A 26582-nucleotide genomic window follows, 5' to 3' on the forward strand; every position below is an offset into this window, starting at 1 on the left:
TTCCTTCCTTCCTTCCCTCTGGCATGGGCATTGTACCCCCCATAGAAGTGTTTCAGGCAAACTGTAAGCAGGGAAATTCCTTTGCTCCCTTTTATCCTTAGGACTCCTAACCCCAAACATCTGATAACTCAGATAAGACCCTGAGAGGATTATCCTCCTTGGATCATCCTTTAGATTTGAGATGGACAGAGATATATCTCTTTGATATCATCAAGTTGTATCTCAGACATGCATCTGTTCTCTAAACTAGAAGGATCACTCCCTATGTCTTCAGGCAAACCTCCCCCCTGCTCACGCTTCAGTGCATACCACTTTAGAGTCAAGTCTTCACCATGGCACAAAGTCACATCTTGACTGTTGTGAAGAATATAAAGACCCCAGAATTCATGTCATCTGGGAACAGCTTTCCATCTATGCTGTTCCCCCTAGGAGGTAGTCCTCCTGGCCAGATTCAACATTACCTTATAAATTAATAAATTTCTCTTTTATTTTTAAACTAAATTTCAGAGTCTTGCATCCTTGCAAATGTACCCTTCCGAAACCTTGGAGGTTCACCTCAACCCCCGCCCCAACATTTTCTCCCTCCTTCCTTCTCATTTTCCTTCCTATCTTCCTTCCTCCCCCTCTCCTTCCCTCCTTCCCTCCCTCCCTCTTTCCTTCCTTCCTTCTTTCATTCATTCATTCTTTCTCTCCCTCCTTTTCTTTCATTCCTCCTTCCCTCCCTTCTTTCCTATCTTCCTTCCTTTTTCCCTCCCTCCCTCCCTTCCTCTTTCTTCTGTAGTCCCCTTGCGTTGTTTGTAACTGATTAATTCAGGAGGTTAGAGAGCAGTTGAGGGTACTTAACGAGTTCCAGATCACAGATTCAGTTCTCATGTGGACAAGTAAGCCTAGTTCTGTTCTGTGGCCAAAAGCTGAATCCCTGACTTTGCCAGTCACCTCGCAAATGCCTGCTCTTGGGCCCCAGAGTTAGAAGCTAGGGTGGATCCATGCTGCCTCTCCTATCACCACTTCTGTGAAAACAACTCAAGAAACACATTGTGTTGGTGGCAAGTCTGCAACTGCCTTCTTTGTTCACTAAGAACAATGCACTTACTGATCCCTGTTGCTTACAGCCCAGAGGAGGCAGCTTCTTCTTAGCAGACTCTTGAAAGTTCTCTGAAGGAGGGAGAGGAGGGGACTTAATTCCTTGAATTGGCTTTTATTTAACAGTCAGGTCCTTCAAATTTATTCAAACTAACTCTTTACCTCCTTCCCCCTCTCCAAACTCCCCTCCACCAGATGCTGTAGATTCTTCTGCATAACAACCTAAAATCACACAGCAGGTGAACGTTTCCAAAGTAGCCCTAAGACTTAAGAAAACCTTGACAAGTCATTCCCTCCCCCCTTTTGTTTTTCTCAGATATTTGCCTTCAGGTCTTCAGGCTTCTTCTGGAGACTTGTTAACATAGCACTTGAAATTCTACTGACTCATGTTACAGTGGCAGGTCTCTTCAGAAGAACTCTTGGGGTTCTATTTCTGGCCCTGCTCTGTTTTCAGCACCTCTCCTGCCTTGCTAGACTTCTCACTTAGTTCTCTTGATGATATGTCAGAGGTAACATCATGCCATACTACTGCCTTGCCCTAAAATAGTTTTGTGGCAAACACGATAGCCTTCGGGTTGGAGGGCCCGACAAACTCAAGAGGTGTCAGAGGCCCCAGCGTTGTTGAGTGGATAATGTAAGAGGAAAGAAACCCTTTTCTTTCCTGTACCAGTTTGTCAAAACAGTAATTCAAGAAGTAATACTTGAGCACCTACTGTGTGTGCCCGGTAGCACATCATCCTAGGGATGCGGACATTGTTGCTGAGACATAGCTTTTCCCTCATGGAATGAGACATAGGAGGGAGCTAGGATGTAGCCAGTTCTAATACATAAAAACTACATTGTAGATGAGAAAGAAGAATGGCCTGGGAAGTGTTATGTTTGTTAAAACAGTCATGACTTACTTGGGCAGAAGGAGAAGGAAAGCCCTTAGAAGGTAGCATTTTGAGTTGGGTTTGAGAAGATGGATAGGATTTCAAAATGCAGAAAATCATTTTCTTGAGAATAAAATGATCAAGAGTGCAGTGGGGAACAAAATGGTAGGTAGTTGGGTTGGCTAGAGGGCAGAGCATGAGGCAAGGAGTCTTCAGAGTTGGGAATGTAGGATGGTGCCAACTTGGGGCAGGCTCTACATGCCAGGCAGAAGAGTTGGGAAAGTCAGAAAGAGAGTAGCAACTCTGTAGTCAGTGAAAAGCTATTTAGACTTTTGATCAAAGGAGTAGCATCAGGAAGTTTGGTAGCAGGTGAAAGATGGTTTGGATGTAAGGGAGCAGGGTGGAGCCAGGAAGACCTGTTAAGAGACTATTGTGATAATATAGAATAGTGGTGATGAGGCACCAATATTGGAGGAGAGAGAGAAGAGGAAGAATAAAAAGGAGATAATTTGACAGGACTTGAGATTTGGTTAGATTTGTGAGGTAAGAGTCAAAAATGTTGAAGTTTGATTGGATATAAGCTTGTGTCATTAACAAAAAAGAAGTAGAAAAGGGAAGGAGGTTTGGGGACCAAGAAGGTAAACACCATTTAGACTTAGACTTGAGGTACTTCTGAATTTTCCAAGGAGAGAAGTCTTATGGAAAATTGGAGATGCAAGTTTGGAGCTAAGGAAATAGATTTCCAGGGCTGAAAATAAAGGGTTGGAAGTTATCTGTGTAGAAGTGTGATAGATGAAAGAATGGGATCAAAGGAGATTGTCAATGTAGAAAGGAGAGAAGAGGGTCAAAGTTTGAACCGTAGGGGAGATCCACATCACAAAATCCTGTATAGAATGAGAAGCTAGCAAAGGAGGCAGAGTAATTTAAAAGAGAGTAATTAGGAGAACCTGGAAAATATGAAGCCTCCAAAGTCAGAGGAAGAAAACATCCAGAAATAGAGCCTTCCCATTAAACAAATATTTATTAGGTACTGATCTTATTTAAGAAAGCAGGGGCAGCTGGGTATCTCAGTGGATTGAGAGCCAGGCCAATACACAGTATTGACTCCAAGACGGAAGGTAAGGGTTAAAAAAAATAGAAAGAAAAAAAAAGAAAGCACCTTTCCCTAGGCACTAAGGATGCAAAGATGAAAAAAAATGGTCCATTCCTTGCCTCAAGGAGTCTGTTCAGTGGGGAGGGAGAGAGAAAATGACAAAAGTACAAATAAAAATTTGAGGTGGAAGATACCTGTTTCACCTCAGGGATCAGGAAAGGCTTCATTTAGAAAATAGCATTTGATTTGGGGCTTGAAGTAAAGACTTCAAGACACCAGCTGTTCAGATGAGAGAAGATGGGCACCCAAACTGAGCTGGTTGCACTGGGAACAGAGAGGAGGAGGTGGAATTTGGGGAGAAAAAAAAACCACCAAAAACTAAAGAGGTAGAAACAACCCGTAACTTTCTAGATGTATAGGGATAGGAAAGAATCAAAGACGATGTTAAGATTAGAATTCTGGGTGACTGGAAGGATGTTCATACTATATTGACAGAGGCTTGGAAGTTAGGCTGATTTAAAAGTCAACTTTGTCAAATGCTGCTGAGAAGTCAACTCAATTCAATAGAGATTTACTAAATGCTTTCTATGTGTAGTTCAGGGATGGGAAGGATGTAAAAAGGACTATTTGATTTGAAATTACTAATGGTGAATATTCTATATTGGTCAACTTTTAGAAAACTTTCATAGAGCAGTAGGGATATAAATCAGTTTGCAAGGGAGTGAAGAAAATTTGAGAAGTAATGAAGTGGTTCTATTAAGGTTTTGATATGTTTTTCAAGAAATCCAGCAGTAATGGAGAAAGGAAATAGGGAGTACCTGGAAAGGGCAAAAAGAAGTCTTTAATAGGATTGGATACACCTGAGTGTGATCCTAGATAGTTACCAAGGAACCAATGGAAATCAGGAGATTACGATGCACGTGAGAGATCAAATCATCAGTAAAATAGTGGGAAAAGGTTCTTGCCCCAAGGCAGAGGCTAAAAAGAGGCAGTAATTTTGCTGACACATTTGGAAAGGGTGGCTGAAAGGATTTGGAGAGGCTACTGATACTGAGTCAGCCTTCTCAGTGAAGTAGAAGGTTAACTCACCAACTGTAGGTTGTATCATTGTTGGCTGGAGGAAAGAAAGGAATAGAGAAAGTGAAGTAGGAGTCAATAAGTTTAAAGTAAGAAACTTAGCCAACAACAGTGGGCAGCCCAGAATACTGACTGGAGAGAGAAGAGATGTTTCTACTAAACTAGGGACGTGGTCAAGAGTTACGTTCCATGATCAGAGTGTCTTTGGCAATCTTACGTCTAAGAACTTCATTATAGTTGTGGTTTTTTGTTTGTAATTCCCCAGTGTTTGAAAGACTGAGAGAGACAAGGAGAATTACTACCCACTTTCTAACATGTTTAGGCATGAACCTATTTTTTTTAATATTCTGAATTCTTGTTAACATGTTGAGAACATCCGCTTTGGCTAGAGTAATATTTGAACATGATCCACAGAAACTGATTTGTTACATTTTGGACCTATCTAAATGTCAATGACATCCCAAGAGAAGCTCTCTAAAAGCCTAGAAAATGCCTAGTAGTTGTCAATCTACATTGGTAGAGGACCCTGTACCGTTGAAATCAGAGACCTCAACTGGCTCCCCCACCCCAGAAGACAATATCACATGAACATCTTTTAAAAAAATAAGATTTTTTTTTTCTAGTTGCCTTTAGATGGAACTCTAAAACAGGAACTGTTATTACCCAGTAAATTGGTTCAGTCTTTTTGGAGAGAAATCTTACAATACGTAACAAGCTATAAAATTGTTCCTACCCTTTGACCTGGTATTTCCACTTTGGGGAATATGTTCCAAGGAAATAATCCACAGGAGAGAATAATTCGTACCATGATGTTCACAGCACTATTTATAATAGTGTGAAATTGGAGACAGCCTGAATGCCCACAACAGTAGGAAAATGGCTAAATAAATTATGGTAGGTTGATGGGATGGATTCCTACTAAACCATGACAAACGGCTCAGGTGTGGTCCATGTCGATGATGCGTGCTGATAACGATATCTCTGGATGCCAAAGCATAAACTGACGTTCAATACCTGTGTACACTGGTGAAGATTAGAAGAGGATTGAGAGGGATGTAAATGAAGTTTAATGTTCGTTAGGTAATCTTTCCAAGTTGCTTAAGACTCTAATATGATGCTATTCTACATAATAAAATCATTCTAATGTAAATGAGCTTTTCATTTTAGTCTTTGCATTTTGTCCAATTGGACAAGAGTCTTAGAAAGATGGGACTGTCCATTGGTTCTGCTTGGGTTATAGATGGTCTTGTCACTTGGAAAATCTTGAGCAAGCTAACCTGAAAGTTGGCAAGTGTTCCTGGTATGTTTTCCCCTAGTAAAACTAGGCCAATTATGACTGAGTACCCCTGTGTCTTTTGAATATTAGTTGCTCAGTTATGCATTAAATTCAGGACCTGATTTCATTATCCTGTTTGAATTAAGGGTGAGGCACTCAGGCAAATTTTGGTCAACCGTTACTATGGAAACATCAGACCTGCAGGAAGAAGAGAGAGCCTTACGAGCTTTGGCAATGGCCCGCTATCTCCAGGAGGACCTAGCAAAGCTGGGGGAGGAGGTAGGATGTGCGGTAGGCTAATTAGTGCTATGTGTGACTCTGGATTGCCATGTTGTATCTGCATGTTTCTGCATAACAGATTGAATATTTAACAGGTGAATTTGGGCTGTGTGGGGGTGTGGGGAAGGGCTTTTTTTTTTTTTTTTTTTTTTTAAAGCAGCTCATTATTTCCTTAGCATACATCCTGTTGGGGAAAAAGAAAAACCTGTAAATATTTTCATGCAAAAGAAAGTCCTATTTTCTTCTCTAACGGAATTAGAAAATTCCCAAGTTCAACCAACATTTCCCAAGAGCTTTAAAGTCTTTTACTTTACTAGATCATATTCCTTTCCATGATATTTGAATAACCTGGTAGACTTGACTCTATTCCCTGTCCCTAACAAAGAAGCCTTCCTGTTAACCAATAGAATTAAACAAAGTAATTACCGAGGAAGAATTTCATGGGAGTGTACAACAATCAGGCCTCTACATACTTGCTTTCCTTAAGAAGAAATTCTTTTAAGTATTTGGCCTCTTATTAAATGAAATATTTGTAAAGCACACTTAGCACAGTGCCTGGCACATAGTAGGTCCTTAATAAATGCTTCTTCCCTTTCCTTAGACCAGTGGTTTCCAAACTTTTTTGGCCTACTGCCCCCTTTCCAGAAAAAATATTACTTAGCCCCCTGGAAATTAATTTTTTTATTTTAATAGCAATTAATAGGAAAGATAAATGCACCTGTGGCCATCACCTCCTCCCGGATCACTGCAGCACCCACCAGGGGGCGGTGGCGCCCACTGCCTTAGAACAAATTGGGCAAAGTCTCCACAGAGTGCATCCCAGATGCCTAGTTAAAGTTTAAAATTAGTTTTCATAAGCACCCTAAGTGAGAAGTGCTTAAAAGTTGGCCTCTTCTGTCATCCTATGGGTTATTTCAGAGCCTCAGCGAAGGAGAGTCTAATAGACTTGTCTTCACCTTCTTCCTCAGGGTTATATCAGATGTATTAGAAGCAAATATCAGAAGGAAAACAATCTGGGGGTGATGTCCTGAAGTCACAAAGCGTACTGGGATGTGAAGCAGACAGCTAGGCTACCTATTGTTATGGAGCCCTCCTAACCATAGAACTATCGTGCCCAAAGACACTTTCACAAGGTCTATGAAAATCATCCATTCTATGGTGACTTTGAGCAATTAGTCACTTTCAAATCACAGATGAGCACAGATTTTGGAGTTATATAGAAATCACTCATTGAACAAACATTTATTAAGCTGTACCATGTACCAGGCACTGGGGAAATAAAGGCAAAAAAAGAACAGACTCTGCCCTCAAAGAGCTTACATTCTATTTTGGGAAACAATACGTACACGTATTTGTCACTATAACACAACTCATAAAATTGTATAATGTATAAAATTAAACTATATATAAAAAATAAACAGCATCCTCTAGTCCAATCCCCCCCTTTTACAGATGAAAAAACTGAAGTGCGTTGAAGGAAAATGACTTTTTTCTTACGTTGATGCTGATAGCTTGCATTTATGCAGCGCTTCAAGGTTTGCAAGGCACCATCCATATGTTATCTTGTGTGATCCTCCCAATGGCCCTATTAGAGAGGCATTGGTATTATCCTCTTTTTACAGATGGGGACACTGAGGGAGGTTAAGTACCATTTATCAGTTTCCAAGGTACAAATGCCCACCCTAAAAATTTTACTATCGATTTGCTCCAGTGGGTGGGACCTCACTCCTGCACACCACTGATTAAAACATTTGATAGGTAAATACAGATCTAAGATATGCTGTGTCATCTGGGACAAGAATTTCAGAGAAAATATGCTAGTTTAGGAGTCAGAAGAAGTGGGTTCAAATCTTACTCTGCTACTTATTGTCTAGGTGACTTTGGGCAAAGTACTTATCTCTAAACCTTTGTTTCTTCATCTGTAAAAAAAGAAAGGGTTGTAGTCAATGATTTCTAAAGTTCCTCCTGCCTCAGAAGTTCATTTCTAATGAGTTTGTTCTGTCAATCAATGCCCCAAAAGTTTAGAAACTGATTATGTGTTGAATGGACTTAGGCACCAGTCTGGTGCCTCAAACTCCATCGTTCATTGTGCTTCACCTTTCTAGGGGGAAGTTCAGCATCCAGTACCATGAGTAGAGGTGAAATGAGTTTGGCAGATGTTCAGTGCCATCTGGATAAAGAAGGGGCATCCAATCTCGTCATTGACCTCATTATGAATGCATCCAGTGACCGAGTTTTTCATGAAAGCATCCTGCTTGCCATTGCACTCTTGGAAGGTGGAAACACCACCATACAGGTAGGGGGGTCATTCCCTGGTGGGGCCAGTAAGCTCCAAGGGCAGTAAATGCCATTTTCTTCCTGTGTCATGGAGTCATCAAGCATTATTAACTCTGTCCAAACAACAGACATGCTGCTCTGAAGGTGCAGTGCTTATTATGCCATTTCTTCTGGGAATAAGATTGTGTAATCCTCAAAAAACCAATCCTATTCAGGACCGTCTGGACAACCCCCACCCTGAAGTCTATCTGACATCTGCCTTTCTGGAATTATTTTACACTCTTCTCTTTCGTGTTCTCTCTTCTACAATAATTCATCCTTTTATATTTCAGAATTTGCTCTAAAACAAGCATGACTTTAGAAAATAGATGATAATCTCATTTGAAAAGGAAATGTTCTGGCATTCAGATGAACTCGTTATAAAATGACCCAAAAAGTCAGGAATGTCTATGTGATTTCTGTTTCTTTTTTTCCCCCATTAAAAAAAGATAGATAGATAGATAGATAGATAGATAGATAGATAGATAGATAGATAGCAGACTATCTTAACTTTCTGAGATTGTTGCTTAAATTAATTCAAATGCCTTTAGTTTCAGAGTACATATATTCTAGGGAGGAGAAATGAACACTAATAAATGGAGTAGAAGGAAAATTCAGGAGGAAGAGACAGAGAGCAGGGATGTATGGAAGTATCAGGGAAGGCTTGCAGGAAAATAAGGATTCTCAGAGTTAGAGATGAGGGAGAGAAAATCTTCCAGGTACAGGGTAGCTGCATAGAGGAAGGAGATACTGTGAAGTGCTGTTACCATCAGTAATAATCCAGTGTGGCTGGAATGTCAAGTTTGAAAAGAGGAGTTGTTTGAAACAACACTGGAAAGGTAGGTGGGATCCAAATTATAGAAGGAACCTAAATACCAGACTGAGAAAATGATATTTTGTTCTAGAGGCAATAGGGAGCCATAGTAGGCTCTTGTTCTGGGGAGTAGTATGTAATCACATTTGGGTCTTCTGAAGATCTTTTTTTTAAATATCTGTATAGAGGTTGGATTGGAGAGGAGAGAGAGACTGGCATTAGGGAGACTTGGCAGAAGACTATTGCAATCATACACAGAGGTCATGAGCAAACTGACTTAGGGTGGGGGCAATGTGAATGGAGAAAGAAGGACGAATTTGACAGGCTACAAAGTCTGTTTGATATACTGACTAGCCCCAAAAAGAGCTGAGGGGAAAAGATAATCTTAATTCAGTTAGACACTTGGAATCATAGATTGAAGCTTATTCATCCCCAGTTACTGGTCATCTTCTGGATAGCCTCAAAAAACACCTTGCTACATGGATCAGAGAGTCTACATTGGAGGTTTTATCTGTGGAATTTCTGCCCTGAGACACCATATTTCTAATTGGTGACTACCTAGTCTACTCTTTTTGTTGTTGTTGCTGTTTTATCTTTTTTTTTTTTAATTTTTACTCTTAAGTTCTGTCTTGGAATCAATACTAAATATCGGTTCCAAGGCAGAAGAGCAGTTAGGGCTAAACAATTGGAATTAAGTGACTTGCCCAGGGTCATACAACTAGGAAATGGCTAGATTTGAGCCCAGGATCTCCTCCCTCTAGGCATGAGTCTATCCACTGAGCCACCCAGCTGCCCCTAGTTCACTCTTTCAGGCAGCTTCCAGCCATGGTTCATGTCACCTCTTGCTCCCCATTTTTCTCTCCAGCCTTGCCAGCTGCCTATCTGCCAGCAGCAAGATTACCATCCCACTACCCACCTTTATCGTAGCCAAACCTGAGTGGTTAAGTAGGAGATTGGGGGAGCTATCAAAAGGCATAGAGAAGTTGTGAGGAGGGGGGAAAATTTGAGAGAGGGTGATGAGTCCAGCTGAAATGATAATTGGGCATGCAGTAGAGCTATCTATATTTGGAAACCTGAAACTGGATCTGAGGGCAAAGACTGGGGTTTTATATATATTATTATATATAAAATCTTTATAGGGGCGGCTAGGTAACAAAGTGAATAAAGAACCACGTCTAGAGTGGGGAGGTCCTGGTTTCAAATCCAGCCTGAGATACTTTCTAGTATGTGACCCTGGAGAAATTATTTAATCCCATTCAATTAGCCCTCACCACTCTTCTGTTTTAGAGTTGTTACTAAGACAGAAAGTAAAGGTTTTTTTTTTTTTTTAAAAGAATCATCTTTATAGAAGCAGGTAATTGAAGGCAAGGGAATGGGTGAGATTTCCAAGAGAGGACAGAGAAGAGTGCACAAGATAGCGTCTTAGGGATATCCACGCTTATGACAGAAGAAAGGAAGAAAAGAAACCAGAAAATGAAACTGAGAGGAAGGGTGTCAAATAATTCGAAGGAGAACAAATCCTGAAGAGATGAAAGGAGGAGCAAAGAGGGAGGTGGTGGTTAGCACTCTCACATGAGGCAGAAAGTTCAAGGATGAATAACTGAGAAAAGGGAATTGGATTTGGCAATTAAGCCACCTTTAGCCTTTGAGAAAGCCATTTGTGTATGATGGCAGGGATGAAACTAGATTTTAGGAGAGTGATTCATTGGAAGCAATGAGTACAGACTTCTCTTTCTAGAAATTCAATGGTAATGAATTCTAAAAACTGTTTTACGTGTAAATGGGAAATATTTAACAAAATAAATAAAAGTATATTTTAAAATTAATTTTATTAATTTTAAATTATTTATTATTATTGATTCTTGATCATTATTATTAAATTAATTATTAAAATTAAAAGCCAGAAATAAAAGGAATGTATTAGTTAGTAACACAAAAGAGAGATATAGAGTGATAAGGCTCAAAAGAACTCTGTGCCTTGGAGAATAGAGTTTTGGTTTAAGAACAGGGAAGACCTGAATTCAAATTCTGCCTCAGATACTTCCTAGCTGTGTAATCCTGGACAACTACTTAAACTTAATCAGCCTCCGTGTCCTTTCTGTAAGATGGGGTTAGTAATGGTACCTATGTCACCAAATTGTTTTGAGGACTGATAATATTAATAGTTACAACACAGCTAGAAAGTTTGCAAAGCACTAACCTTATGTTATTTCATTTGGTCCTCACAGCATCCCTGGTATGCAGATGCCATTATTATTATCCTCATTTCTTAGATGAAGAAATCGAGGCTGACAGATTAAGTGAATTGTCCCGAGTCACACAGCTAGTAACGATACCAGAGCAACTCTTTACCCACTATTGCCATTTAGCTTCTTCTAATTTGCAAACCTTAAAGTGCTGTATTAATGCCAGCTGTTGATTTTTTAAAGTTAGGAGAAAACCTGAGCATGTTTGTATGCAGATGTAATGAAGTCAGGGAAGAGGGATTAAAAGATGAGGAGAAGTAATGAATAATGGGGTAAGGGCCAGATGGGATGAGAAGGAATGGGATGGAACTCACAAATGAAAGAAGACTCCTCCATCCTTTGAGATCAGAGGGGGAGGATGAACGGGTGGATAAGGGCAGGGTGAATTGGGGTGTGGAGGAGGTGATGGAGGGAGCTTATCCCAGATGGCCTTGATCTTTTCAGGAAAGGAGAATGAGGAGTTCAACTTTGAACCTGCAGAACTCTAGACGATGGCAGGACACTCAGTCCTTGTCTTTGGCAGGGGTCGGGGAAGGATGAGGATAGCCATGGGAATTTGAAGGGAAAGAATCTGGAACCACTGGGGGAACGTCTGATCCAGAGTCAATTTGGGATGAATGAAAGGCTTGCTCTCAACAGTGGGGCCCTGTTAGAGTTGGCATGAGTTTGTTGTGGACTGAGTCAGTGTGGTTTCATGGCTTCCCAACAGTGCTTTGGAGTAGAAACAGAGGAGACAGCTGGTGGGAGTGACCCAGGCCTGGGGATTGCCAGGGTGGGGACCACTGAAGGTCAGTGAATCAAGGATGAGGGAGAATGGCTAACTCCAGGGCAAGAAGGCAAAGGAAAGGAGCAAAGCCAAAGCATGGCTCATCGCCCGGGAGATTACAGAGGAATGGAGAGACCAGAGCTTTCTCCTTAGCCAACTTCTTGGCTAACCAGATATTTCACAGGAGAGATCCCTAAGCGACCTGTTTTAATGAAGAGTTGTATAGATGTGAGTTCTAATTAGCATGCCAATTATTTGCATACAAATGGTACCTTATTTTCAAGTGTTATTAATCCCTCTTCCTCCCCCCCAATCTCTTTACCATTATTAATTTAGGATATCTGTAAAAAGAAGATTGATTTAGCAAGTGAACCTGTTCACAATTATTACAAATTGCAAAGGGCAAAATATGAATTAGTAAAGTTTGCTAGTTTGTTGCTTCTCTACCATTCAGACTTAAAGCTCTGTGGTTTAAAAATACATTTTTAAATCCTCAGGATTGGAACGCTCACAAATTGGGAGTTTGTGATAATTAGCCTCATGGATCAGATTCACTAAAAAATCTTGTACTTGTGCGAATTATAATGAAGAACCAAGCAGAAAGAAGGCTGAATTTGAAAAGAGTCCCTATTCCCTTATTTCCTGTGTAAACCCGTCACTGAACGACTTGTGCCTCAGTTTCCTCCTCTGTAAAATGAAGAGGATCAGGCTCAGTGGCCCCTGAGGTCCCTTCTAGGTCTAAGCTAAGAGAAGTACATTCCTGTTGCAAAGCTGTATGAAATCTAATCCTGAATGTGGCTAAGAAATAGCTTTACCAAAAAGATAACTAACCAGGCGGACGGTGCCTGATCTTTAGGACATATTAAAAAGGATCAGATGATTGTCATGACAGGAAGCCTTGATTCGTGTGTGACATGGAACACCTGTAGCATCCTGACTATCTCCTGATTAACGAGCCACGTGGCTTTACTCTGGGCACATTAGACACTGTACGAATGATCCTTTGGAGTATGGTTTTTCACAGTCTCTTGGTGACCGTGTGGCATACTGAAGCTGTTTTTCCCCTCTTAGATCTTCATCTCTTCAAGTAATTATGAATATTAGCTTCATGTTTTCACACATTTCTTACTCACATCCACATGCTTTGGTTTCAGATGAAATGCCAGGCTTGATTTGCATCAATTATTATTCTTAGAGGAGGTGAAATTATTCCGTTTCATGGGTGAGTTTGAAAAGTACTTCAGGGCAGACTATTCAGTCATCAGCCAGCATGGCTGTAGAATCCCTATGGTTTTGTGGTACCCTGAAGCCGCCCCATTGGGACTTGGGTTCCCTTTCCCAGCCTCTGCCCTCGAGGGACTCACATTCCACCGAGGGAGAACAAGCCATACACAGAGAAGTCAATACACGGTGACTGTGCAAAGTCAATGCCATTAGGCTGAATGGTGAGCGATCTAGAAAGACCTCATAGACTATTCGAGGAGGGGTCACGAGCTGATCCTTCATGGAAGCTAGTTTCTAAGAGGTGGAGGAGGAGAGAGCGAGCATTCCAGAAAAAGGGGGCAACTTGTACCAAGGCAAGAAACCAGGGAAGAGAAGAATACTCTGTCCAAAGAAGAGCAAGTAGGGCAAGATGAGTAGAATGGTAGAACATGTGAGGGGGAATAATGTAAATCGGACAGAAAGAAAAATTGGAACCGGATAACAAAGGGCTTTAAATACCAAAAGGTGGAGTTATGACAATTGTCCCCTAAGGGAATCGAAAGCTTCTTCATCTTCTAGAGCAAAGTAATAATCTGGTCAGACATGTGCTTAAAGAATTTCAGTTTGGGACCTGTAAATAAAAGAAGGAAGAGATAAGAGTGGGGAGGATTTATTGAAAACTGTTGCAATAGTCTAAGTCAGTGATGGGCAAACTTTTTTTTGTTTTTTGTTTTTATATTTTTTAAAGGATTAAGTGACTTGCCCAAGGTCACATAGCTAGGAAGTGTTTGAGGCTAGATTTGAACTCATGAAGGGAAGTTTTCTTGATTCTAAGCCCAGTGCTCTCTCCACTGAACTACCTAGCTGCCCCGGGTAAACTTTTTAAAGAGAGGGCCAAAGGAAAGGAAATGCTCATCTGTCAGTATGTTTCTAAGGCAACTCTTTCTAAGTTTCATTGTATTGTATCCTACTCACTGTAGTCGTTAGATTAGGAATAATGTCGCATGGCGGGATAGAACATTTCAGGGGGCCACATCTGGCCCTTGGACCATAGTTTGCCCATCACTGGTCTAGGTGAAAAGACACTGATGGCAGCCACATGAATGGAGAGAAGGGGATCAATGTGAAGAATCGTTTTAGAGGCAGAGTCAAAAAGACTTGGCAGCTGGTTAGAATGGGAGGTTTGGGAGAGGGAAGTCAAGGATGATGCCAGGCTTACAAATCTGGGTGACTCCAAGGATAGTGGCGCCTTTGAAAGAACTAGGAGATTCTGCCCTGGAACCAATACATAGTATAGATTCTAAGATGGAAGGTAAGGGAGAAAGAAAGGGAAAGGAAAAGAAAGGAAAGGAAAGGAAAGGAAAGGAAAGGAAAGGAAAGGAAAGGAAAGGAAAGGAAAGAATGAAAGAGTCAGTTATTAAAAGGTATGAATTTAGGGGGCAGCTGGGTAGCTCAGAGGATTGAGAGTCAGACCTAGAGACAGGAGGTCCTAGGTTTAAATCTGTCCTCATACACTTCCCAGCTATGTGACCCTGGGCAAGTCACTTGACCCCCATTGCCCACCCTTACCACTCTTCCACCTAGGAGCCTACACAGAAGTTAAGGGTTTAAAAAAAAAGATATGAATTTAGAAGAAAGACAGTTGAGTTTCATTTGGATATGATGAATTTGAGATACCTTTGGGCCATTTGAGGAGAGACCAAGTTACTGATTATGTGAAACTAGAACTCAAGAAAGAGATTAGGTTTGAGTATATTGATTTCTAAGTCATATGCATCAAAATGATCATTGAACCATTGGTTGGAAACTAATGATCTCATTCTAGGTAGCTGAACAGATAAAGTGCCAGGCTCAGAGACTGAAGCCTGGTTTCAAATCTAGCCCCAGACACTTTCTAGCTGTGTGACCCTGGAAAAGTCATTTCACTTTTTACCTAGCCCTTACTGCTTTTTTGCCTTAGAACTAAAACTTAGTATTGATTCCAAGAAGGTAAGAGTTGTTTTTTTTTAAAAAAAGAGCAGGTATAGCAAGAGAAAGCGTGCAGGTGTCAGGGGGAGACTCTTAGGGCTCACAAATAGGGAACAAGGCATGGGTGATGGTCTTGCAAAGATCCTGAGAAGGAATGGTCGGTCATACAGATAGGTGGGAAAAGAACCAGAAGCATCTGCTTTCTGGCATTTTGAAGCAGAGAAAAATGGTTTCCTCACTGCAAATAAATGGATTCCACATGTGAATCAAATAGAGCAAAGTTGCCATTTGACTTGGGGTAAAAGCCACAGAATGTGACCATTTATGAGTTATGAGTACTTTAGTGCTGCAATGTATTTATTCAGCCCTGCAGGTAAGAGTGAGGCTTATCAGTGAGTCACCACTCCATTATCTCTGCCCTGTCAAACCTGACACACGTTACTGCAACAGGCAGGGAGACCCATTGTGGCCATGCGGGCTTTCATGGAGTTGCAGGTTGCTTATGTAATAAATGGCAGAAAAAAAGCACACAGGACAGAAGGAGTGCTGAGCTGTGGATCGTCCCTGAATGGAGAGCCCTTCTTCTCTAACAGGAGCCTCTTCAAATCAGTTTGGCTTCGGTTGACTCTTCTCCCAAAGGTTTAAGACATTCTTTCAGCAAACATTTAACCACCTCCTTTGTGCAGTTCAGTTCATTACCAAGCATTTATTAAGCATTTATTCTATCCCAAGGACATAAAATGAAGAAAACAAAAGACAATTCCTTGCTTTCCAAGAACATTAGACCATGCTAGGTGCCTGGGCAGATGCAGAGATAAAAAAGACCCACTACTTGCCTTCTAGGAGTCTCCAAACAAAACAACATGTCACATTTCTTCAATTACTTAAGAGATCATAGTTGGAGTGAGAGGCAAGTAAGTGGTTCAGTGGATAGAGAGCTAGCTAGAAATAGGAGGTCCTGGGTTCAAAATTGGACTCAGAAAATTCCTAGCTGTGTGATTACATACAAGTCACTTAGCCCCAATTGCCTAGCCCCAACCATCTTGCCTTGGAACCTATATTTAGCATAAATTCTAAGACAGAAGGTAAAAGATTTTTTTTAAGTAGTTGGAGTGATTATTTAATTGTCCTACTCCCAAGTAGCGTATGTGGACAATTAAAAAGATTTGGGAAAGGATAGGGAGGGCTCTGGAAGGAAACGTTGGAGGCAGGTGATTCTTTGTTCATAGGTTAGATGTGATTGTGATGTCCAAAATCAAGGTGTAGACTGGATGTGCAGGTCAGAGAAGGTCCATGGAGGAGACAAATGATGGCCAAGATTATTATCGGGTAATTCTTTTTTTTCTTAACGGTTGATGCTCTCCTGCTGAAGTCTTGGATCAAATCCTTTTTTCTTTTCCTACTGAATCACTTAAACAAGGATGTGGTCATTTGGGTCAGGCTTCTCACTAAGATTCCATTGCTCAGGCCATGAAGTCTTCCATTTATGGAAATGCATGTGTGATGCAACGCAGAATTTGGCAACCCAAGAAGCTTCACAAAGGGAATTTGCCCACTCATTTTCATGATGTCTCAGCTCTCAAATCATGCCTGCAGATCTATGGGGAATTTGGATTACCTTTCCTGACCCGCAAAGGATGCTTTCTCACTCCCCTTACCTGTGTTTTCTGGCTTCTCTGGCCCATCCTGGTCTTTCCAAATACCACAGTAAATTAGAATGGATCCCACCCGTGTGACATCTTAGATCGGGGTGCCGTCTGGATCTGAACAGTGTTGTTGCTTCTGTGATTCATCCCCCTCACCACAAAAGGGGGGAGGCGGTGGCTGTTGGTGATCTCTGGGTTACTTAGGAACTTGACAAATTGTCTGAACCTAAATCAAGCTTAAGTTTCTTTCCTTTGTTTTCTCGAAGTATAAAACGTTCATCTGACTGTCCTCACTCCTCCCTGCCCCCTCCTGCCAACCCCCAAAAGAAATCTTTAGTTTCCATTTGACGTTTTGCAGTAAGTGGGGAACTGTAAAATAAGCATTTGCTTATGAATTAATTTTTGGCATACAGCTAATTTAGCAAACCTCATGGCACTTTCATATCCGTCCCATGCATCCCAGCCAACTTGCTATGTTCTTTCCCTTTTAAGTTGGTGCTTCCAGCAAACCGGAATAGATAGTTACATCTCCCTTTTGTTTCTCTTCCCAGAGGAGCCCTTTCCTCAGGGGGGAAACTTTGAATGGACCCAGTATTTCCAACAAATGCAGATGTATGTGTGTGCTTCACATGACTAGAGGAAAAAATATATATAATTTATTGACTTAAAGGGGATGGATTATTTTTAATGTTCTAATTGTTTCTAGTTCCAGGCATACACTGAGGTCTTATATATGAAATAGTTCACTGCTTTCTAGAACTAGTGTTGTGTTGATTCTTGGGCTCTATAGACATACCCAAGAACTAACTCTTTCCCTCACATATACATCTAGAAATGGAAAAATCAAAGGGAAAAAAACAACAACTGACTTACAAGTCCAGCGAGCTAAGAGATTCTTAAACTGAGCCCTTGTCCCAGAGCCCTCTTGCTTCTGAAGATTACTTAAGGAAATCAGGAGAAGAGAAATTAAAGGGAACGGTTTCTTGCCCATTCCACCTCTCCCTCCTAGACTTGTAAAATAAACCACTGAATAAATGACCAGAGGAAATCACGGTGCCATTTAGCCCATAGGTGGAGGTCTTAACAGGAAGTTGGATTTTACTTGGCAGCAGAGAGGAGTACAGATTGTGTGGAAGGTCAACCTTTAGTCGATGTGGCAGTCACCTCCAGAATGGGTGAATGATTGTGCTGGGGCACATGACATCAAGGGATGGGTTTTTTTGTTGTTTTTTTGTTTTTGGCAGAGAATCCTGAAATGAGTCATATCTAAGTGGTATTTTCTAACCTCAGGTTTCATCCATGTGGGAAATGAATTTAGCCAGCGGTAAAACTAAGAGGTCCATTTTTCTTATTGACATGCAGGGATTTTTATTTGAGGAACTCCTATTAGAATAAATTCAAATCTCCTGGGCAACATTCAAGTGTATTAGCTGGCGACTAGATCCATATGTTCAGGCAACAATAGCTGGAACTCCTTTGTTGTTCCAGTTTTCTTCCAGTAGAGATTTAGACAGCAAGCCTTCTTTGACAAGCTGCTTTTGTTAAAAGCCCAGAATGTTAGAACTTGAAGGAAACTGAAGGAGAACATCTAGTCCAAGGGCATTTAAAATAGGATCCATAAACTTAGTGAAAAATAAATTAATAACTTTTTCATTCTCATTGCTTACCTCTGGGGTCTTCTAGATTTTATTTTATGTTCTTGAAAATGTTATTCTGAAAAGAGGTCCTTAGACCTTACCAGACTGTGCCAAAGGCATCCATGCCACAAAAAAATGTTAACCTTAATTTCCAGATTCTTGTCCTTCATTTTCCAGATCATAATTGTATATATTCTGATTTTAGTTGCCCTCTGCATGAAATTCATTCAGACAGTATTATAATAAAATATCTTAAGGGAGAAAATACTAATTTCTCCATTCTTAAACCAACATAAATTTACTTCTTTATTCTTTCCATCAAAAGGACCATTTTGTTTGCCTTATGGTTCATTTCTGCTTGACGTGTTTATCGACCTAAACCCTCCCGCTTCTGTGTATCCTTGAAGTGAGTTCAGAACTAGAATAGAACACAAAACTGGTTTGCTACTGGATTCTGACTTCTGGTAGTGTTGGTGAGTCAGTCAGTAAACATCTCTTAAGTACCTTCTCTGTGCCAGGTATTGTACCAAGTGCTAAGGGCACAAAAAGGCAAAGAATAGTCCCTGTTCCCCAAGAGTTTACATTCTAATGGAGGATCCAACATGCAAACAACTATTTACAAATAATCTATGTACAGAAAAAATGAAAGTAGTCTCAAGAAGAAGGCTATAATATTAAGAGGGATTAGGAAAGGCTTCTCATAGAAGGTAGGATTTTTTTTTTAAACCCTTGTACTTCGGTGTATTGTCTCATAGGTGGAAGAGTGGTAAGGGTGGGCAATGGGGGTCAAGTGACTTGCCCAGGGTCACACAGCTGGGAAGTGGCTGAGGCCGGGTTTGAACCTAGGACCTCCTGTCTCTAGGCCTGACTCTCAATCCACTGAGCTACCCAGCTGCCCCCAGAAGGTAGGATTTTAACTGGCATTTTGAGGATAACCAGGAGGCACTGACACTTAATTGCAGATAATTAAAGAACAAACATTCCAGCCAATAACATTGTCATTTTCAGTATTTCCTTGCCCGTGAGTTTATGTAAGTGTCTTCAAAGATGGATCTGCTCTACCCCCAGGAAAATGGAGTGTTGTTAGATGAAGGCAACTTGGAAAGAGCGTGCAAGTGAAAGCCAAGAATTGGGGAGTTCACTCCAGTCCTCATTCTCCTCTCAAGGGGGAATGATGTGACTCTCACTGGCATGTTCTGTTCATCTTCTAAGGACAGAATGAACTGCCCTTCAGCCCTCAGCTGAGGACTTAATGTCAAGGAATCGTGGTAAGAAATGTCGGGTGAGCGAGAGGTGGCTAATTTGCTTGATGAGTCTTTTTTTTTTTTTCTCCATATGATAATGTTTCTACTCAGATGATTTGAATATTTGTTCTGAGGGCCTAGCAGGAAAGGTGTGAGTTGCCACACATGAAATCCAAGCTGTTAGCACTAAGAAAATGTTTGGTAGCCAAGGTAATCTAAATCAGATCAAGAAATGTGAGGTCCTAGAAGTTGAGAAGATGGGGAAGCTTATGTTACAATCTTTCCCCCTCCACCTCCTACCCCCAGTCTTCCTTTTTCTTTTCTGAGTATCAAAGCATACCATTTGAACAGAACTTGGTGAGCTCATCCATGTCTACTCTTCTGTATTTTAGTATGGAGTGGCACGAGAAAGATTTTGAAGGAGTCCAGTCCAATGGGGCAAGTGCTCATCAATGGTCCATTTTGTATCAGGAACTATGCTGAGAGCATCAAAACCAAATAAAACAGTCCCTCCCCTCAGGAAGCCTACGTTCTCCTGGAGAAAACAATGTTCATTTTTAATGAGCGAGCTTCCAGGAGAACTCGGTTTTTAGAATATGACTAGAGGCCTCTGAGAAAAATACCAAAGTTCTAAGAGTATCCTGAAACTATATGCAAATCAAACATTCATTATAATTTCTTAACATCTTGAGATGCAATTTCTGATTCCCATTACTCTCATTCCTTCCTTCAAGACTGTATAAGTCCTGTCTCCTCTGTGAAATGTTCCCCAAGTATTCCAATTCAGCTACCCTCTTTTCTGAACTCTAATCATATTTCTCTAATCGAAGTTTAGCATCTAATTTGTTTCTTATTTGATGGGTGTTAGTTTTATCTCCTTCCACTCGATTATAAACTCCTTGAGGGCAGGGTCCACACTTTTTAAATTACCCACAGCACCTAATAGTGTTAGAGGGGTGTGTGTGTGTGTGTGTGTGTGTGTGTGTGTGTGTGTGTGTGTGTGTGTGTGTACACTTGCAGAGAGAGAGAGAGAGAGAGAGGGAGGGAGAGGAAGGACACTCAGGTATTAGACTCATGGAAGAGAGAATAATGATTTCTAGTCATAGGATTTTATTAGTCTCCAGAAATATTTATCAAATGTGAAACCTGTTCCTTAGCTGAGGGATTAAGGACTAAGGAAGAGGGAATAAGTGATTATTTTTAAAGATGTACACACAGTTCTGAGAAGGTCTCAGTCTTCTCAGAGAGATTTTTCTTTTCTGTTGCTTCCCCTTATGATCCCTTCCAATTCTACTCCCCCTCCAAAGTTCCAAGTGCTCTATTTGTTTAATTTGGAAGGATGAGTAAGATGAGTCAGACTTTTCTTAGGAGTTATACCTATCTGGCTCACACCTTCAACTCCAGGGGAGTATAGGCATTCCACTCCAGGCTTTTGATCTGGAAGCATATTTCAGGTGGCTCTACCCAGGGGCATTGTGAACTATTATATTCCATTCTTTACTCAGGGCTATTTCTGTGTCTCCTATAAAGCAGAATTTCCTAGTGTTAAATGTAATATTCTCAAAATATAGACAGTTGATCTTTTTTTTGTTGTTGTTGGGAGGGGGGTATCCAGAACATGTCATTTCATCCATGTAGAGAACTCCTGATGTGGAAATTTCCTCCACTGATACAGACGAAAAACTCTTCTCCAAGAAGACTTACAATCAGGGCAACTGGGTGGCTCAACGGATAGAGAGCCAGGTCTAGAGACAGGTGGTCCTGGGTTCAAATGTGGCCTCAGACACTTCCTAACTATGTAAATAACCCTGGGCAAGTCCCTTAATGCCCATTGCCTAGCCCTTACCACTCTTCTTACTTAGAACCCATGCTTAGTATTGATTCTAAGACAGAAGGTAAGGTTTAAAACAACAACAGCAACTTGCAATCTTCTCTAACTTGAAGAAGTTATCGAACTCTTGTCTGGAGGCACTGAGGGTTTAAATGACTCGCCCAGGGTTGGACATTTAGTAAATATCTGAATCAGGATTTGAACTCAGATCTTTCCAAGTCCAACACTATTCACTGAGCTACCTAGTCATTCTGGTGAGTTGTGCTTTAATATTCCAAGAATTCTTTATTAACCATTCCTAGCACTAGAAGAAAACCCCCTCGTCTAATGGATGAGGAAATTGAGGCCCCAGAGAGGAGATCGTTTTAGAAATGTCTAGTCTGAGTAGGATGAACCTCTCAGAGCAGGGAGTTAGAAATTGAGATTTAGTACCTTGAAGTAGAGATTAAGATAAGTGTCTTAAAAAATGTAATTCGTCTTCCTAAATGGCAAAAATTGTACTGCCCGTGGAATTAGAGGGCCTGGATGCAAATCTCACTTCTGATACTTATAACATGAATGATGTTGGATGAAGCACTTCAACTTCTTGGACCTCAGTATCTCACCTCTCATATGAAGAAACTGAGGTCCAGAGAGTACTACATTTTCCAAGATCACAAGGGTAAGTGGCAGATTCAGGATTTGAACTCATATACCTACCACCAAAACCCATACTCATTCCATTTTGCTCCATAGCAAGGCAGCACAATACTTCAAGAGCTGTGGAGTTCTCTTCTAGTGCCATGCCTAGATAGCATAGTATCCTTGGTTATTTAGCCATTGAGGATATTTGCACAACTCACCAGAGAATGAATATTTTTAAGAAATGGCCTTTTTATACCTAAACAGGGCAGATGTTATGTAAAACCAGTTCGATTCTGAATCCAGGCTTATCCTCCCAGTTTGGGAATGTTTATTTATTTGTTGCATTACTTCATCATTTTAGTATTTTATCAGTAGCTCATCAGGATTCTACTTCAATAGATCATGATAAAAAAAAAAAAAAGATCAAAATCACATCCTTCTGGTATCATGAGTACCAGAGAGTGCTCCAGTGGAATGGGAAGTGTAGTATATTGGGGAGAATGTTGGATGTAGAATCAGGAAACCTAGATTTTTAAATTGACTCTGCCATTGACCACACATATGACAACCACTTAATCTCTCTAGGCTTGTGGTTTGGGCTAGATGACCTTTAAGTTCTGTTCCAGATCTCAATCTAGTATCTTCCTTAGAAAACATTTCACTTATGTCCTTCAGAGACCTGGCCCTTAATATTTGTTACTTCTGTTGCCTGTAGGTCTTACAGTGATTTGGGGACAGGGTCTTTTCAGAGTATGTTTTTGCCTTGTTTTTCCAACTTCTAATATTCGAGATTGCTATTCTGAGATCATTCTTTCTACAAGGAGGAGAAGGCAGTTTTTTTTGTTTGGAGTTTACAGACTTTATTGTTCTGTGTTGGCTTTGGCTTCTGCCACCACAGACAATGAATGACAGGAGGAGTTCATGAAAGATGCTTCTTTTAGCCTTGGGGTCTCATTTGCTAAATAAAAATGAGATGTGCCCATATATGCTATTTCATATCACCCAAATGTTTCTCATTTCTGAGAAAATTTAAGGAAGAGCAAACAGCCTTACATAACTTTCTCTCCAGAGAGACTGAGGTCAGCTTGTTTAATTAGGGCTTTTATGAAAAATTAGATTATACTATTAACAGTTTTTCTCTTCAGTCAAGAGAAACATATGTTCTGTTACATAGTGTATCATGGGATTGTAAAGAGGCATAAAAAATGTTTCTTTTGCTGGCTTCTTTCAAAGACCTGGGTGATCCCAGTTTCTCATCCAAAGTAGAGTTGGAGAATTTCCATTCTTCTTTGTGCTAGTTCTGGGTTATGAGAAGTTGTTTCACTCTTTTTTGTTCTTGACTAAAGGAACACACTATTTGACTGATGTGCTGTGTCCAGAGGATCCAAACATTGCTGATTGATTGGCTGATAGGAGGGAAGAGAGATGGCACAGCTGGTTTGGGCTGGGAAATGCTCTCTCTAGAGTCAAGATTATCCTTTTGGTGATGGGGAGTTGTTTTTGTTTTGTTTTGTTGTTTGTTTTTTTTTTTTTTTCAGTACAGACTTGTTAAACAGTGTAATCATGTTCTTATCATGTTAGGAGAAAAGTGATCCAGTATATAGGTTCTGGGACTTGAAGTCAGGAAGACCTAAGTTCAGATCCTACCAGTGAAACTCTGCCTTGGGCAACTCCCCTCAACTTACCCACCAAGTCATAGATGATGATGGTAATGGTGATAGTGATGATGACGATGATGATGATGACGATGATGGTGGTGATGATAGGGATTGGGATGACATGTGATTTCATTAATATAGGGAACTCCTTAGGGAAGAAACTCCTTAATGCAATGCAGGTTGGCAACTTCTCTGTAACTGTCTTATAGGCAGGGTTTCATGGCTCCAAGCCCTATAATCTACCCACTAAACCACACTGATTCTCAAGCAATAATAATAGCCATTATTTACATAGCAATTTAAGGTTTGCAAAACCCTTTCCATATTCATCTACTTAGTGGGCGGAGAATTCCCACCTGGGATAGAACACACAGACAAGCCACAGACCTTTCCTTATAAGGAAAGAAAATGCCTTGCTTTCAGTAGTTCAGATATCACAGATCCTAATAATAAACAACAACAACAATAATAATAATAATAATTCAGACACTTATTAGCTATGTGGCCTTGGGCAAGTTGCTTGACCTCTTGGTGCCTCAATTTCCTCAACTGTAAAGTGGGACTAATAATAGCATTTACCAGATAGGGCTATTATTGGAAATCAAATGAAGTCTTATGTCCAGCATTTTGCAAACCCCATATTGATTTAGAAAACCACAAATGAACATTGTTGTCTAAGTTGTATTTACATTTAATTTATTAAACATTTCCCTAATAAATTTTAATCTGGTTCTGCCCATACTGTATACTGGAGAATTTTGAAAGGGTGAGTTTGACCCCTTTGCCTTAGAGCAGTGATTCCCAAAGTGGGCGCCACCGCCCCCTGGTGGGTGCTGCAGCAATCCAAGGAGGCGGTGATGGCCACAGGTACATTTATCTTTCCTATTAATTGCTATTAAAATTTTTTTTAATTTACTTCCAGGGGGCTAAGTAATATTTTTTCTGGAAGGGGGGTGGTAGGCCAAAAAAGTTGGGGAACCACTGCCTTAGAGTATCATATAAATATTATTTTTTAAAAATGAATCGCTTTATCTGTTCATTTCAGGTAAGACAAAGTCATAATCTTCCTCAAGGCTGTAAAGCTGATAGTAAACAACTTGACATGTCTGCCCTGAAGTTCCTGGACATTGTTTTCCTCAGGAACCATCCCATTCTTAGAATTTTGTTTGGGTTTCTTGAAATTATGGCTAGTCAAGGAGGGAGGGAAGTTAGGCCTGCCTTGCCCCCAGGTATCTGTGAACCCTGCTATGAATTCCAGTTAGTAGACTCTTGTGTGAGTTGTATGTCTTCTATTTACAAGAGGAAGTATCCAGTTTAATTTTATTTTCACACTCAAAGTCCAAGTGTTAAGAGAACATGATGTTTCAACACTCCCTCAGTCATCAGCTAGGGAGCGGAGGTTGTATATTTTCACATACAGCTTTCCGAGTATATTTCTACATTTGTTACCTGGCAACATGGTTGCATTGGGACATAGGGAATTATTAACTCCTACTAGATTTTCCCTGTTCAGAGTCATAAAAAATAGTTCTTACTTCCCTATAAAGGAATTCAGAGTTAAGAGACTGGAGTGTGAAAGGGACAGAAAGAACCCACCTCTGACATTCAGCTACAGGCTGTTGGCCACCCATGCTGTGAGACAGAGAGTCAGAAGACCTGTTTTCCTTCTATAATTCCAGCTCTGCCAGTGACTAACTGTATGACCTTATGTAAGTCACTTGATCTCCTCGGGATTTCACTTTTCTCTTATGTAAAATGGAAGTGCTGAACTAGGTCATTGCTAAGGTCCTTTCTAGCCATAATGCTATTGTGATTTTGTGAATCCCCAGTGTAAGAGAATCAATCAACAAACATTTATTCATTGCCTACTATGTACCAGATGCTGGTGGTACAAAGATAAAAAATGAAAATCCCTGCAAGCCAGAAACTCGAATTCAGTTGAGAAGCTCTCCCTATGGTAAGACCTCATCTATTTTCATAGGTGCTTTGACATCCAAAGCATCCGGGTCTCCAACAGTGGTAGGTGTTCAGAGAAGCCCAGGAACTCCAGAAAGCAAAGTAGAAAGTTGTTTTTTTAATTATATTTTTATTTTAATTTTGAATGTTTTCCCCTAGTTACATGCTTCATGTTCTTTCTCTCTCCCCAAACCCCCCCTAACTCCCCTTAGCCAACACACAATTCCACTGGGTTTTACATATATCATTGATTAAGACCTATTTCCATATTATTGATAGTTGGACTAGAGTTATCATTTAGTGTCTTCATCCCCAATAGAAAGCAGAAATTTAAAGGGGCAAATTTAGGCTTCCTGTCAGGGAAAATTTAATAATCTGTTAACTAGCATTTACTAAGCTCCTTCTATTTGCTGGATAAGAATGAAGCTGTTCCTACCCTGGGGGACTCACAGTCTAACCTTGGAGACAGCATGTACATAGGTAAGCCTATGCAAAATAGAGAAGAAGCCACTTGTGGGGTGGGGAGGAAGGAACTAGCAGCAAAGGAATCAGGAAAGGCTTCATGGAGAATGTGCCCTTGGAGCTGAGCCTTTAAGGAACTTGGGGATTCTAAGAGAAACCTGCGAAGAGAGATCTAAGTGTGGGAATTCATGGTGTCTCGTAGCAGAGTGGGCCAACTCATTGCAGGTATTCACTGTTTGTTGGGTCACTACTTATTGGAGATATTTTGTAATAAGAATTATTTTTCAGGTATAGGTTAGCTAAATAGACATTGAAGTCTTCAATCAGAGGTTGAATGACCATTGTTGGAGATATGATATAATGAGAATTATTTTTCAGGTGTAGGTTAGCTAGATAGCCATTGAAGTCTTCTATCAGAGGTTGAATGGCCATTGTTGGAGATATTATATAATGAGAATTATTTTTCAGGTGTAGGTTAGCTAGATAGCCATCGAAGTCTTCAATCAGAAGCTGAATGAGCACTTGTTGGAG

At 40.5% G+C, this 26582-nt stretch overlaps 1 protein-coding gene across 1 annotated transcript in view; it reads left to right on the forward strand.

Moving 5' to 3' along the window:
- ITPR1 (inositol 1,4,5-trisphosphate receptor type 1) overlaps positions 1 to 26582 on the forward strand; it is a 405812-nt gene that overhangs the window by 247770 nt on the left and 131460 nt on the right. Inside the window, exons 39-40 of the mRNA XM_044675941.1 lie at positions 5548 to 5680; positions 7786 to 7976. Coding sequence (XP_044531876.1) covers positions 5548 to 5680; positions 7786 to 7976 — 324 coding nt within the window. The remainder of the gene's footprint in view (positions 1 to 5547; positions 5681 to 7785; positions 7977 to 26582) is intronic.

The sequence above is a fragment of the Gracilinanus agilis genome, chromosome 1 (assembly GCF_016433145.1).
Source record: "Gracilinanus agilis isolate LMUSP501 chromosome 1, AgileGrace, whole genome shotgun sequence".
Classification (NCBI taxonomy): Eukaryota; Metazoa; Chordata; class Mammalia; order Didelphimorphia; family Didelphidae; genus Gracilinanus; species Gracilinanus agilis.